At 38.4% G+C, this 16,013-nt stretch overlaps 3 protein-coding genes across 3 annotated transcripts; all 3 read right to left on the minus strand.

Moving 5' to 3' along the window:
• Positions 1–3,983: 3,983 nt before the first annotated feature.
• rpl13a (ribosomal protein L13a) lies at positions 3,984–7,216 on the minus strand. The gene is made up of 7 exons (XM_080870474.1): positions 7,131–7,216; positions 6,342–6,414; positions 5,289–5,354; positions 4,969–5,070; positions 4,678–4,763; positions 4,421–4,480; positions 3,984–4,237 (listed from the first exon to the last, which is right to left on the minus strand). Exons 1-7 carry the CDS (start codon positions 7,149–7,151, stop codon positions 4,028–4,030), a joined length of 618 nt encoding a protein of 205 aa, XP_080726600.1. The 5' UTR covers positions 7,152–7,216; the 3' UTR covers positions 3,984–4,027.
• An 851-nt stretch (positions 7,217–8,067) lies between these two features.
• Positions 8,068–9,405, minus strand: atp5if1b (ATP synthase inhibitory factor subunit 1b). Its single transcript, XM_080870475.1, has 3 exons — positions 9,247–9,405; positions 8,477–8,589; positions 8,068–8,378 (listed from the first exon to the last, which is right to left on the minus strand). Exons 1-3 carry the CDS (start codon positions 9,388–9,390, stop codon positions 8,237–8,239), a joined length of 399 nt encoding a protein of 132 aa, XP_080726601.1. The 5' UTR covers positions 9,391–9,405; the 3' UTR covers positions 8,068–8,236.
• A 1,101-nt stretch (positions 9,406–10,506) lies between these two features.
• Positions 10,507–15,697, minus strand: zmpste24 (zinc metallopeptidase, STE24 homolog). The gene is made up of 9 exons (XM_080870473.1): positions 15,322–15,697; positions 14,106–14,252; positions 13,808–14,011; positions 13,332–13,484; positions 13,033–13,174; positions 12,631–12,806; positions 12,258–12,362; positions 12,001–12,144; positions 10,507–11,914 (listed from the first exon to the last, which is right to left on the minus strand). Exons 1-9 carry the CDS (start codon positions 15,427–15,429, stop codon positions 11,690–11,692), a joined length of 1,404 nt encoding a protein of 467 aa, XP_080726599.1. The 5' UTR covers positions 15,430–15,697; the 3' UTR covers positions 10,507–11,689.
• Positions 15,698–16,013: the final 316 nt, after the last annotated feature.

The following is a 16,013-nucleotide window of genomic DNA, read 5'->3' on the forward strand; positions in this document are numbered from 1 at the left end:
AAAGGTGTATATAAATATTTTTTTTTAAAGCCTGAAGGCACGAAAGGAAGGCTGATGATTTATCTGTATTATTTGTGAAGAGTTGTGTTTTAATGTGTTGCTAATCAAGAGTAAATGCAAAAATAATACATGTGAGTGTCGTATTTTCCCCACGGCGCAGTGAACTGTGGAGAAAATCCTTGGACTTTTTTTCTGTGGGGAACAGTAGAAGTAGTTATTGAATGCATTTATGCTGTAAATATGGTTTATAGATTTTGAAGAGAACAGTTCTAGTAAAATAGCATGTGTGAAATGTGTGAAAGCTTTTGATTTTTGAATGCTTGCACTCTCAGCGAGGCCCGTGTTTTTCACCATCTCACCAAACAACATCTCCATCTTTTCCTTTTGCTCTTTATCTTTTTCTTAAAGTAACTACTAAGAAGTTGTCCAAGGGTGACCTCAACAGAGACGGCAAAACCTTTCACCGGATGGTTCAAAGAGGACATCTTCCCTCTGGAGCACTTCTGTGTGGATCCACATACAAAAAAAATGGGAAGTTTTCATCAGGAATAAAGTAGATATGTTATTCAAACTGTGACCCAGACGTGCTCCTCTTAGCTAATCTGATTTAAAGCTATTTTGGTTGAAAAAGGATTCAGCAGTATAAGCTTGAGACTGACTCTGTAGAAATAAGACATTACTAAAACATCAAATAGAAGCTTAAACTAATCATCTCACGCTGGCATGTGGGAAAAGGTCTTTTATCGCTCTCATTACTCACACACTGTGTGAGTTTAATGAACACCGTAGGCAAACGTTACCAATATACGGTGACCGTGTTGTGATTTCTCAGGTGTGTTGCTCCAATAAGACCGGTCAAATAAGTTAGTGCTCACGTTCTTTATGAAGTCAAACTAAAGCTTAAATAAGGTTTTGTTTCAAAACCAGAAACATGTTATTCTGAAAACGTGAGGAGAGTTTAAATTTAAGCTGAACTTTGTATGTTTTCCTTATAGTAGCTTCACAGTTGAAGCACCTTCTTTTGGGATGAGGGTAGGGCATTGTCTATAAATGTTGGAACCCATAATAGGCTTGGCTTGCAGGAGCAGTTTCAGACAATCATGGTCTCTTCAATCTGTTTCAGATGGTGTGATTAGAGAGTGATCTGCTGCTGGCAGCATCACAAAATATCTCATTTTTGGAGCCGTCACAGTAATTTCTCCATCTGTTGGTGGAGACATAACGTCCCTCCTTAACGCAGGTAGACAGGCAGCAGATTGGCCTCCTGCCTGATCCTCAGTGGGCGAGCTTTTATAGAAGGCATGTGTGCTTTTAGTATGTGGATATCTATAAGTAGACAGGATAGGCCAACATAGAAAGGATGGTGTTATCAGCTTTTCCTTCATGGACTATATACTTTAATCAGGGGGTTAAGCAGTATTTTCAGCACAGTCACAATCATGTAAAATCAGGAAATACTATAAGACTCGAATGCATTGCCAAAACTAACTAATCATTTTAACATACTACGAAGTACTTGAATAAAAACCCAAGGCAGGTGCATGCAGAGGTTTTTTGCTAAAGGATATTCTTGGGAATCTAACCAGAGGAAGTAAGACGGGAGCTACATGGTACTGTCCTGCTTTAGTATAACAGATTTGTCACCACACATGTTCCGTTGTGCTATAATAAGATTAAAGTGCAAAGAGCACAGACAGAAAAAGAGAAGAGGTGACCTGAGAATCTGGGTTATTAACTTAAAAAGAAGTCAAAGAAAACTCCCACAATGCACTGTGAGTTTAAAGCAGCTAGGGCGACGTAGAAAAACAGGCAACCATACACCATCAAAAAAGCAACTTAAGTTCACCAACATATACCAAGTCACCACAACAGAATGTCACAACACCATATTTTATTAAAAATAACAATATTATTGATATTTTTATGATATCGAGAGAAAACCAGAGAAAGAATCAAATTGGTGAAATTGCCATTGAACTTTTTATAACTTTTTTATGTGTTTTCTCTATTTTTAGGCAAATGAATTGAATTCTAGATGTGTGTTATCATAGCTGTACAAAGCTGTACAAAGAATTGAGTCTTTGTACAATCATTGAATTGAGTCAGATCACTTCACGGATAAACACAGCAACGTTAGAAAAGGGCTTACAAGATCTAACATCTACCATTACTGTAAGGGTGTAAAACCACTAGCTAATACAGCAATCTAATAGTTAAGCAGCAAAAGACCCACAGGGCATGATGCTACCACCATGCTTGACAGTTGGTACAGTGTTAGGTTTGAAAGTCTTACCTTTACACATCTAAAGATACCCTTTCTTAGTTGGCATCGTCTCAGTCTGTGGTAATGTAAAACTTGCTTCACTTTGGATACTGACACTGCTCTTCCAGCAGTTTCATTTATGGAGCCTTGAGCCTTGTTCCTGGGTTATTCCTGAACATCCTAACCAGTTTTCCCTCATGTGAATGTGACATATATCTATCTGTCTCGCTACATTACTGACTGACTGACTGACTGACAGGCAGGCAGGCAGGCAGAGAGAGAGAGAGAGAGAGAGAGAATTAGTACACAATATCATAAAAACTGGGCAAATTCAAACACAGAGCAGATGATAGCCACACTCAGACAGCAGTTGAACATAAAATTATCATTAATAAATGATGATTGAGCTCCTGTAATGAGCCCAATATAAATCTGATGACTGAGCTACCCTGGAAGATGATTAATTGCCTTTATTTCTTATGAAAGATTGGTTCTCTTTTGTGTCTTATTGGGTTTAAAACTCCTTCAGATGAAACCATGTAAGGAAAAAAAAATCTCTAAATTTTCTCTTATTTCAAGCCTCAATAGTGGGAAAATGGGGGTTAATTTATAAATGTGGGTGAACCTGCAGCCAAATCCTTTGCTGATTTAAGTTATTATCAACAGTCAGCACAGAATGCTTAAATAATCTGAACATATGATTGCAGAATCCCACCATGCAAAAGATGGGGTTATTAAGTAATTCACTTAATCAGATGACTGAGAAAACAGGTCGACATGTGTCTTTCAACCATCTCTGAACAGGTGCTTTCATTTCACTGGGTTGCTTTTATATATTAAATCTTTAGAGGACAAGGGATTTTTAATGCTTTAAAACACTCACCTGGTTATTTTTAACCTCAGAGCTGGTCCTGTCTTAAGTAGAGCAGACAGCAGAAGCCAGCTATTCAAGGAGATTCAGTTGTTTCAGTTCAAATCTTCAGTGTAATTTTAAGCTGCACACGATAACCTGTAGCCTACTTTAAAAAATAACAATAAGTAAAACCAGTCTCAGTATGATTATGTCCTAAATAAAAATGATCCAGCGGTTTCTAGAGAATAATACTTTAACAATATTACAGTTATATGAACACTACTTTAACTAAAACGCTAAATGTTTTAGTTAACTGTAACGCTTGGAAGTGTCGCAGTTCAACACTGCCCTCTGCTGGTAGTCAAGCTTGGTTCCAATGAGAAGTTCCCACATGCATAAATTGTATTTTTTCTCAGTTTTTTTAAATTTTATTTCTCTACAGCTGCACCAAATTGTTATACAATTCAAAAACTAGTGGGTCAGATGTCAAATTTCATTATGTTTTGATTTTACACATTATGCAAAATCATGTAAGAAAAATAAGCAACTCCAATGTGCTTTTCCTGGCTTAGATTACACGTAGCTCTGCACCATAAACTTGTTTTTGAAGAACATCTACATTCGTGATGCTTCTTGACAAATTTATTTTTTAAAACCCTTTCAAAAGTCTGAGTGATACTTTTCATATTCCAAGTAAATATAACCATGAATACACAAATGCTACCTTCTTGTGATAGCTACTAATACAACTGCCTACACACAATTTTTAAAGAGAAGCTGCACTCACAGCAGTGTCTTCGTCTTAAACATATTCATGTTGTAGTAAATGCAGTTTACTTCAATGAGAAATAAAATAGTCATGACACATTTTATAAACATGTATTCATCTTTATTGGCCAGATGAGTTTAGCTCAGACAATAACTCCATATTGTTTCAGAACATCTGTGTATTTTGCAATCTTGGACTCGACGTTCTTTTCTGCCTGCTTGGTCAGATTGATCAGTGTCTTTTTCTTGGTGTAGCGGAGCTTAGACTTCTCCTTTCTCTTCTCCTCCAGAGTGGCTGTGATAGCCTGGTACTTCCAGCCAACCTCATGTGCCAGACGCCCAAGGAGGGCGAACTGAGGGAGAAATGAAAAACCATATGAAATCAACAGTTCACAAACTGAAGAGAACAATGTTACACAAACTAAATGGTTGTGCCTGCCAAACTCAAAATTTACAGCCGAATAATCGTAAATGGAGTAACCTTATTGTCACCCTTTATTTTCTTTCCTTAACAAAAAACAACCTTGTAGGCTCACCTTGCGAGAGGGCTTCAGACGCACAACTTTAAGAGCAGCTGGGACAACCATGCGCTTCCTCTGTAAATCAAATAAAGCAAAATCAGATAACGAAGACAACAGCACATCTGAACTGCTATAGGCAGCGTGTCTCAGACATCATTTCTTTTCATGGTTACTATTCAGACAAGGCAGTTAAGATGTATGGCATCACAGACAGCACAGTCAAAGCCACTTGTGGGGGCCGTAAAGATTAAGGAAAGACATTACCAGCATACCTTGTCATAGGGTGGGGGGATACCATCAAACACCTTCAGCCTCTCCAGAGCAGCCTGACCTCTCTTGGTTTTGTGAGGCAGCATACCTGTTTAAAGAGAGATTGTGCTTTAAAAAAATAAAACAACCTCAGTTTCCATCAACATATGCTAAACTGAAAAAAAGTCAGATGTCTGAAGTCTGCTTCATCAATAGATCATTAGCTTTGCTATAAACAGCTTTACTGTGCTAAGCAAGTATCATAGATGAATGCAAATACACCCCTTCATGTGCCGGTAGTGTCACTTCCTCACCTCTAACGGTCCTCCAGAAGATCTTGCTGGGAGCCCTGAAGTGGTACGGACCACGAGAGGGGTTGGTGTTCATCCTCTTGCGCAGGAAAGCCAGGTACTTCACTGCAAACAGGCACATGATCCAGAAGAGATATACATTAGCCACATTACACATACATCAAGATACATGCAAGGGGCAACCATTGCTTTATTAAGTAATGCTGATGCCTCAGATGGTAGTGCATGTAAGGTTTTCTCATGGTCTGTGAAACTCAAACTAGTAAAACATCACCGACAACAAGCATTTTAAAGGACTGAAAATAGGACATAACCCTACTTACGCTTGTTACGGTAGAAGTTGCCAGAGATGTTGATGCCTTCACATCTCACCACCACCACTTTGTGGCCTAAAAGACAAAATGCCAAAAGTTAATCCCAACAGTTAAAGAGAGTAGCAAACAGGTGCAGATACTGTTTGTTTCCTGTCTCAGATGGTAGTGCATGTGAGTTTTCTCATTGTCGTTAAACTCAACCAAGGCAGTTAATACAGTCATCATCGACAGAATGACACAACAGCAGCCAACTATGAACACATTGTTCATCAGTCTTACATGCTGCAAAACACACTGTGCGACATGGATCTGACACAAGTCTGGAAGTTAAAGGTAAAGTTTCATCGTAGCATTGGTCGGTCTTTGTAGCCATCTGTGTGTCTGCATGTTTTGTGTGATTGCATCTGGACCATGTGTAGAAAGAGCATACAATGCTCTCTGCAGGACTTTTGCACAAACAGTCATTTTTCACATACAAAATGCAAGTGTTTTTTTAAAGACATTACCCACCTGAACTACACATGAGGACACAAATATCAAATTTTTTGGAATGGAAATCAAATACTCATCCTTCTAGTGCTCGAATAACCGTATAATTCCTAACTGATGCTATGTAACAAGAGCCAGTAACTAGAGAATTCCCAGAGCAAGTGGACATCATGAGTATTTTCAGAAACAATACTACTGACACTGTCCACAGTTCAGGTGTGTAAAACTATACTAGATTATGTGTTACAATCCAAACCACCTTATTTTGCACAGTTTACCTCCAACAGCACCCCACAATGGCTCAGCTATTTCAGGTTAGTTTGCACTGCATTCCTACTGAATGGTCAGCAGGTACAGCAGCAGTCTCATTATGAGATACTGCTACAAAATTTCTGACACTGTCAGGATATTGCTCCAAGGAGTCCATGCATGTAGTGTGATACAACAGCTAAATTCGAACCTTTTGACTAGGACAGTCCAAAAATCGCACAGTGTATACTTAACTTAAATTGTTTATTATCAAACATTTATATTGTTTATTACCAAAATTCCTATTAATCTCTGAAAACTTACCCAGAAGAACCTGTTTAGCCACAATGGCAGCAAGTCGGCCGAGCAGATGGCCCCTGCCATCAAGCAGCAGAACCTAAAATAAAAGGTGGGGGAAAAGGATATCAATGCTTTATCCTCACCGTGAAAAAACATCCTAGTAATTCCCCTATAATCTTGTATAGTAATGTTAATCAACTTGCATTTACTATCTACTTGACAATCGTCACATTATCAGCCTTGCACTAACATACAAGTTAAACGGTAATAAAACGCATTTAACCCCATCACTGTTTAATAAAGGGGTTTACTGTGAACTGAACTGTATTTCTGGCTCCACGTCACTGTGATAAATGGCACATGGGACACTATTGACTTGCCGGTTGAGACATAACGTTTGCTTAGCATCTAAACGAAACCGCGCTGACGATTAACCTTGTATTTTTTGAGTTGAAATGTCATGAAAGGTTCCCTACACAGAAGCAACGAAATACCACCCATTAAATTTAGTTAAGTTTGCCGGTACGTTTCCCATACGACCATATCCAGTATATCCAGTACACACGTTAAACCTAGCCTCGCAAGCTAACAGCGTTGACTCAGGGAAGCTGCCATGATGAAGGCACGCTCACTCGGCTATAGCGAGCTGCCTCAGACATTCCCTAAAAATAAGTCTCAGAAAAAACACTGAGCAAAACAACGACTACACAAAGCTGTCCCAAGTTATCGCCAGTCGCTTAACTGCAAAACACAAGGTTTTATTTTGCCTACAGAGCTGAAAAATGATATAATATCTCCAGAGCAGCTTCCCACCTTATTGAACCGGTCCGCCATGATGTGCGAAAAGAAAGACAAACGGGGTTGCTCGTGGTAAAAGGCAGGGGTGGGCGGAAGTGACGACAGCTTCCTTCGTTCTCGTGGCTCACAGGCTATGAAAAAATAGCGCCACTGTTGGGCGAATTAAGTTCAGTATTATAAATTACGGTATGTATACTATTATGTATTATATAATTATATATTAATTATATAGCAATCGCAGTTTTGCTTTGCTGCTCCAGGACCTGGACAACTTGTTGTAATTCTGCTCTCTACCAGAAAATGCTGAATGAGAATGTTCCATCATCAGTTTGTGCCCTGAAGCTCAAGCACACTTAGTTTAGGCAACAGGACAATGATCCAAAATGCACCAGTGTCCACTTCTAAAGGGGAAGGGAGAAAAAAATAAGTGGTAAAGTCCTTTCAAGCTTGAAAACTCAGTAGATGTACCTATGATATCAATTTGAATATCCTAGGTAGGCTAGGTAGGCAAAAAGCAAACAAAGAAAAAAGAAATCATAAAGGTGTTAAATACTTTTAAAGATCTTAATAGTATTAAATTTATATTACCCTACTTCAGATCAAGATGGCTTTAAGGAGCAGTTTGAAACACATATTGACCAGGTCACATATTTGTGGTGCCAGATAACTTTAATTATCTTTTTTTTTTTTACCATTTTTATATCTCACATTAAAGGTGTGCTGGTTGCAGCTTAGTCAATTTTATCACTTGATTTGCTGCCTATTGTTGCTCATTGAAAACAATGTTTCTCACAAGTTCACAAACTGTTCACTGAAATAAAACAGTTGCATGAAGCACAGATTATATTTAGTCTTTTTCACTTTGGCATTGTACCTGTGACATACGGCACACCAATGAACAACATCACACAGGAAAATGTTCTTGGAGAGCATGCCATGGAACCCGTACTCATTTCTTTTAATCAATTTTAATACCTTTCAAGAATTTACATAAGTACCATCACTCAAACATTCATGACTGGCATAACACAGTGCACGCAGAAACTAGTGTGGTTACTAAATGAGTCTTGGACAGTGAGGAGAAAAAAAACAAAACTTTTGTTTTATTTTAAAGGCTTCACTCAGTCATCATGCTTCAGCTTTCTGATCTTTCCCTTGTGGCGGTCAATCTCGCGCTGGAGACGTTCAATCTCCTTTTTGTGGTGATCAATTTCGTCCTCATGGTGCTGCTTTAGTGCTGCCAGCTGCTCCTTCTCCTTGCGCCTTATATGAAGAAAGACAGATATCACGCAAGCTTATTTTCATGTAGAAGAGGTGGAAAAAGTGGACAAAAAACTGTCTCTATAAGTTGAATTTCATACTTGAAGTACATCTCCTCCTCTGCAGCCTGCTTCTTCCCCATGGATCCACCTGCCTCTCTGATAGAGCCTCCACCACCACCACCTTTCCCGGCACCTTTACCCAGCTCACCCAGCTGAGTGGGTGGGGAAGTATTTAAGAGAAAAACAAGTTTAGTGAATTAACTCAGCAACAAGCAAAAAAATAAACAAACCCCAAAACCCAATAATAAATGCATAAATAAAAAATAGAGCTCTGAGTATTTTCTATAAAGACATTTCTTTAACAGATGGCAGCTTAAAATTAAACATTTCTTAAAGTTACTTTCTTTCTCAACTTTAGTGATCAGGGCTTTCTGTGTGATATTAAGGTGAATCTGCTGGACACTGTGAAAACAAGCCCACGTTGAAGGTCAAGGTTTTATATTTTTTGAGTGGGTTAAAAGGCTTCTTTGTTTCCAAGGTGATAATGGAGATATCTCGAACAGACCAGAAACGCTTTTTGAGCAAAACCTAAACGTCTGAGAGGACAAAGCAGCTCACAAAACCAAATTCTTTTTCTGAATAGTCTGACAGGTGGCAGTGCATACAAAATTAACCCCCTTGGCATATATAACCTATAATTATTAGGTAATAATGTTCAATTAGAAAGCTAATACCACAGTGCTACAGCAGGTGAACCTGTCATTAAGGTTTTCAGCTAGCAAAAATGATGAGGCTAAACATGTCACACCGCTGTATAACGGTTACACGGTATTTGCAATGAAGTGAGGCGGTTGCAGGACGTTTATTACCTGGTCGGATGACATTCTCAGCTGTGAGGTGACAAAAGTCCTGATATTAGGCCTCAAAAACCTCGCCATGTTTATGAAAACACCACTGACAAGTAGTGTCGAGCTTGTCCTTGTCCACAAAAATACACCACAGGACGGCGCCATTATGTCCAAGGCGGGGGTGCCAACAGAAGATACGTTAGTTCAATTAAATGATACATTTAAAAAATCTATTCATACGATGATGTATTATTTCAATTTATCTGCTAAATATATTTCATATACATAACATGGAATAATAACATAGTGCAGAAAAAACACAGTGTTTAATTCCCGCAGTGGTATGGTCTTAAAAATGGACACCGCATTGCCTCTCTTTACGTAGCAGCTGACCTTATAATTTTTGTTATGCTACATACCAATAACGCAACACGATGTGTGATTTTTTTAATTCATTTTTTAATTAATTTAAATACTATATACATTCACAGCTAGTGAACAAAAAGGGGTTTAAAATGTTTTTTAAACAAAAAAACAAAATCAACAATAACAATGGTTATTTCTACTTTTTTACATAGCTTAAATAACTTGTGAATTGGGTTTTTTTAAAATTGATATTTTAGTACACAGTAATTTTTTATCTAAAGAAATAAGTTTATAAAACATCAATTTATTTTTAAGCTGAGCATCAGGATGGGGAAGAAAGGGTATTTAATTAACTTTGACCATAGCATGGTTTTTATAAGTACTTCAAAATCTGCTGATCCATTGGGAATTTCCCACACAACCATCTCTAGAGTTTACAGAGATTGTAGGAAGGCAACAGTAATTCAAATACATGAATGTACATGCCAAACCATGAACCAGATGGGCTACAGCAGCAGAAAATCACATGAGGTGCCACTCCTGTTAGCTAAGGAAACTGAAGCTACAAATCTCAGAAGCTCACCAAAATTGGAAAAAAAAAGAAAAAAAATTTCCCCTGATCTGATAAGACTTACCTTTTGCTGTCATATTCATGTTAGGGTCAGAATTTTTAAAACAGCATGAAAGCATGGATCTGTCTTGCCTTGCATTAATGGTTCTGGTGTTGGTGGTGCAGGGGATATTTTCTTGGCATCCTTCTAGCCAAAGATCAGAACATCTCTGTACTCACACACACACACACACACACATATATATGTAAAATTAAAAATATATTCCAAAGTCATCACTGGATGTAAATCTTATCTTTTGTGTGATTTTCGCAAAATTTTTTCTAAGTAAAACAAGCACCCCAAATAAGATAAATGCTTAGAAGATTTTATTCAACACTGCAAAGAAAGCATACACCCCCTCTCTGAGCAAACCAAACTCTGGCTCACGTGGTGAAATCTTGCCATCTCCCTCCCATAAGTCCCCTATAAATACTTTGCTTACCAGGTATCGCTGGCATGAAACAAAGAGAAAAACCAAACAAAAACTATGAAACTCTACACGAACTTAAAAATTCAAATCACATTCAACATTTTTTTTTTCAACAATTCACTCCATATATCATTACTCTAATCACCAAAGTTACATATGTACAGGTATGGTTGGACCCTACATGACAAGCAGGTGCTTAAGAAAATTAAAACAGCAGCCCCTCATTGCATGTAAAAAACAAAACAAAAATAACACGTCTAATGTAATGTTCAAACGAAACATTTCGCACCGCTCTGTTCACTAGGTGATCATTATGGGTACAAAGAGGAGAATTGGAGGCACTCGTATTTTGTCACTGTGACAAAGAATCTACAGAGTTTCTCTTTAAATAAAAATTAAAAAAAGCACTGAATTGATTAGTAGACTCATGAATATTCACTTGAACTTGACAATAAATGTTGCACTTGCTGTACAAATCAATCTGGCCCGTGCATCTGTAAAAAGCATTGTAATGAGTAAATATACTGTATGACTAATCATCTTAAATTAATATAAATTAAAAAAAAACAACTTAACATTTAACAGCCAAATAACTTGTCAATTTCATTTGAGCTTCATACTTAGAAGGGAAAAAGAAGGATGTACTGAATAAATTGTACAAAAATAAAAGGATTTCTAAAAACAAATCTATGAGTGCAATCTGAGAAATCTGATATGTGCTCTGACAATTGCTTTTTTCTTTACACGTTGTCCAGATCTATCACACACAGCAAGTGTGTAAATGGTTTTTCTGAATAAAAGAAAAAGAACAGTACAGGCTTAGATTTTTTTTATGGTTGCCTTGTGCTGATATGTTTTGGTTTTGTTTAAAACTAACTTTCAAAGAAAAAAAAAACAAAACAAAGTATGGCAAGTGAAGAAAAGGATAAAATAAGATAAAATTTGCTAATGGGGGGCAGAAGGGAAGGAAAAAGACCAGGGTGCATCACAGGGCCAGGAGCGGTCTGCGGAGGCCCTTCGGAGGAGGCAGCGGTCGCCGCTCCCCCTTCCTGCCCCGTCAGTCTTGCTTGGTGTTGCCCAGTGCTCTGAGGCGCTCAAGGAGAGGAGGGTGGGAATAGTGCCACATGGAAAACAACCAATCAGCAACAGGGAAGCCCAGGTTGTCTTTGTTCAGCTTGATGAGAGCCGAGTAAAGCTCTGAGGCTTTGCCCATGCCGCGAGCAAAAGCATCTGCCTGGAACTCAAACCTGCGACTCAGGACCGTCAGACAGAAAGACAGAACCTACAAAAGCGAGGAAGAAGAGAAATATTTAAACATCTCAAAACAACAGGGTTTAATTATTCAAACTTTCATGATCTCACACATACCTCGTTGTAAGGAGAAAAGATGAACTGGAAGATAATCATCAAGCCTATTAATGTGGGCTGGCTGTCATCGAAGCCAAAAGCTACAAACAGCTCCTTACGTCCAATCAGAACAGCAAATAAGGAGAAGCACAGGAAGGAATTCATCTGAAGAGATAAAAATAGATTCAGTTCAATCTCTGAATGTCTGTAGTATGATCTAATCAGGCTTTTATATGCTTTGGGATAAAACAAAAAGACATCCATCTGGGAGAAATCACCTGACTAATGACGATATTCTTGACGGTATGACCAAGCTTCCAATGGCCAAGCTCATGACCCAAAACAGCAAGGATCTCTGGGTTGTTGCATCCTTGTTTTTTGTTCTGTGACAGAAGATTCAAAATCAGTCACCTAAAATTTCCAACAACATCAAGCCTAAACATTAATACATTTAATACTTTGGGCTTTTCCCAATCCTTTATTAAAGGATTTTAAAAGCAAAACAGAGCTTAATGACAAAAAAGATATATATCTTTCAAGCTCTCAGACCAGTTGTTATCAAGCAAAAATCAACCAAAGTGTGTTTCAAGACAAGTAAGAATACTCTGTCTTTAAAAGTGTTTTTATGAATCAAGTGAAATTCTTCGCAACCTTGGGCTTGGCTTTAGACTCGCTGGATGTCTCATCACTCTCTGGCTGCTCAGGCTGTGACTCTCCAGCCTTGTTGAGCGGTGAGTAATCCTCCAGCAGTGTGTCAAACAGCACAATGCGTTTGTTCTTGAAGAACCCGTAGAAGTATGCATTGCTGTGTGAAGAACGTTTAGAACCTGGAAACAAGACAAAAATTCATGGATCTCCAACCAACCATCGCTCCACAATGTAAAAAAAAACAAAAAACAACATACTAATGATTGCAATGTAATAATAAGGGGCTTGATAATGTAAGGAAAAGACTCTAGAACAACAGAGAGAAATCCCCAACAAACGACCCACAATGAGCAAGCACTCTGTGACAGTGGGAATGATAACTAAAAAGACACATTCAAGACATACCTTCAACTACGTAAATTTTGGTGAGGGGGAAGCTTATGCTCTTGGCCATGGCTTCGATATCTGTCTTTAACTCTCCATCTGGCAATGGTGTGAATTTGTCAAACAGGGGAGCAATGTAATCAGCATAGATGGTTACAAGTACCTTAGAAGACAGAGATGACAGGATGTATTACAGGTGTAGTATCAACTATGTACTTCTTTTGAGTTTCTCACTAGTTATCTGACAAGAAACCCATTTTCTTATTACACAGTGATGCATTTTCAACGTTTTCACAGAGCAAGGCGAATGCGCCACTAACCAGAGAAACGACCAGGGTAAAGAGCCAAGCATAAATGAAGAAGTAGTCTCCGCCGATCTTTATGATGTACAGCAGCAGGGAGGTCACAGGAAGCAGGATGCACTGAGTGACAGCAAACTTCTTCACGGCATCTTTGAGGAAAAACCCCAACGTCTGAGAGGAAGAGCAGACATTAAAAGAGAACAGAGTAAACAGGAGATTAATACAGTGTGTTAGAGTTCTGATTTCTTTTTACTTCTTCACAGATTCTCCGGTCTTTGAATTCATTTTGGGTTTAAACAGACAAAATTTCACAGTCAAAAACTTCAGTCCATCAAAGTTCTTATTACATTTTAAATCGTTTGTGTTTTTGACATTAAACAACAAAGACACAGCTTCAATATGAGCTCTGGAGCCCATCAACTGTGGTAACTTCAATCCAATCAAACTCAAGTTAGTCTCGGCAACAAACAGTGAGTGCATTCCAGCCAGTGTACCTGCTGATTAAAGCCGTGCTTCTCCTCAATGACGAAAGTGTTGTACAAACTCCAGGGGAGTCCAGTTATAGCACTGAACAGGGTAGCAAGCGTCAGAAACACGAGGGACTGGGTGATCTCGTATTCTGGACCAAATCCAAAGCGAGCAGTCACAGAACCAGCGACAGCCCACAGAAATGGTATTCCACCCAGTAGCAGAATCAGCTGAAACCGTTTTGAGCACAATATTTTAAATGTGTGGCATACAGAATGAGTTACTAGGCTAAAACAACGGTGTCTTTTAGTTAAATGATCTTACCGTCCCCTCGGTCTCAGAATAGAGTCCAGACCAAAAGCTGAAGTTGCTTTTATCCAGCTGGTAAAGACGTGACTTCTCAAATGTTTCAGAATCCATGATCTTGCCCAGCTCCTGCGGTACATGGGTTGTTGTTCTATATATCCTCCTCTGCAGTGTAGGAAGACGTGCGCATAAAGTTACATTAACAGTGAAAATCATCAAGGTACTGATGTAGGGATCCAATGCAGTCAGTGTAACTGTCCAAGTTACGTATTTCAGATGTGCATTTTTCAAGTGTTAAACTCAAAACTTGACAAGTATCACATAATATAATCAATACTAATCCAATTTGATGTTTTCCTTTAAATATGTGTTTCAAAGAGCAACTTTTTAACTTGTTGAGTCAATACTATACAATCGTGTGAACGATATTGCAACAATTCGACCTTTGAGCTGGTAGGTGAGGCCAATAATTTGTGTGGGGGGTTTTTATACTAGGGATACCAAAATCTACTTTGAAGTCTTTTAGCTCTTAATCACTAAATTTGAACTAAAGAAATTTCACAGAACAAGTAAACATTGCCTACTGCCATGAATCTAATGATTTACAGGAAGGCCAATTGTGTTTGATAATCGTGTGAATCCTTGTCCATATTCTCATAAAACTTGCTCTCTGCACTCTTTCCATGTGTGTACTAGCATATCAAGACTACGTGATAATGTTCTCGGTTAAAGACGTTCTCTGTATTATTTGCTACATCAGTTCCTGTTCCTAGAGGAACTACACCCATCCCAACACTGTCGTGAGATACTTTTCAATGTGGCTTAACTGAAGTGAATAAAAAAATGTTTTAATAGGATTCAAATAGCTTCATATTTCACATCCACGTGTCTGGGCGTGAAATAGACCAGTAAACATTTCCAGCAAGCTGATTATGGACTCATAGCTTTGTGGTTTCGTATTAAGAAATCTTACGCTGTTGTGTTTTGAAACTAAATACCTAGAATACTGAATAGCAATAAAAGTCTAACCCTGCTAAACGGACCCCTTGGTCGCATCACATATTCAACTGTCAGAATATCCTATATTAAATGCAGACTTTATGAAAGACACAGCTCATAGTGAGTTCACGGGAGATTAAAATCAAACGTTTTAACCACTGTCAGCGGTTCGTTGATTTACGCTCTGCTTTTATTATAAAGCAAAGGGATTTAATCTGGTAAACAATTGACTCACCTGTCTGTAAGAAAGATATGCCTCCCAAAGGTATACTGTCCATGAAAACCCTAGGACAGCGTAAAATATCTGCTTTTCCACCGGCAGGTCAAACATAGTTTCAACCATCTTTGCTCTGTTACTCTAGCAGTTAGCTAAGCAGGCTAGCAGCTAATTAGCTTCCGCTCTACACACACTCACAGACAGCTCTTTAACCGTGAATTATGGGAACTATGCCCCTCCGTCAAATAGACAGATACAGACTAAAGTTTAGATCTTTGCATCCAGTTTTCATTCCTAAGAAAAGTCTAGGCTTTTACAACTAACATCATTCCATTCATCTCAACTACCGAGCCCGTTGGTTATGCGTATCAACGAATTCGGCACCCAAAGGAACGTCTTCTATAACTTGGTTCCGCAGTGGATTTTCTTAATTTGACTGACTCACTAAAGAGTTCAAATTTTTGTATTTCGAGAAAACACCTTTATTTCAACCCCCATTAATAAATATTCTACACAAATATTCGTGTAAAATGCAACTACGAATGCAAATGTATATTCACACTATTTAAACCCCTAATAAAGCATAATTTATGGTTTTAGAGTATTACTTTTTTTTTTTAAAGCACTAGAACTACACGTTTATTGCTGGCGGTAGCGGCCCCATTTATCCCATGAGCATGATAGCTAAACAGACGTGGCAGCGCAGGAAA

This window comes from Rhamphochromis sp. 'chilingali' (assembly GCF_963969265.1).
Source record: "Rhamphochromis sp. 'chilingali' genome assembly, chromosome: 21".
Classification (NCBI taxonomy): Eukaryota; Metazoa; Chordata; class Actinopteri; order Cichliformes; family Cichlidae; genus Rhamphochromis; species Rhamphochromis sp. 'chilingali'.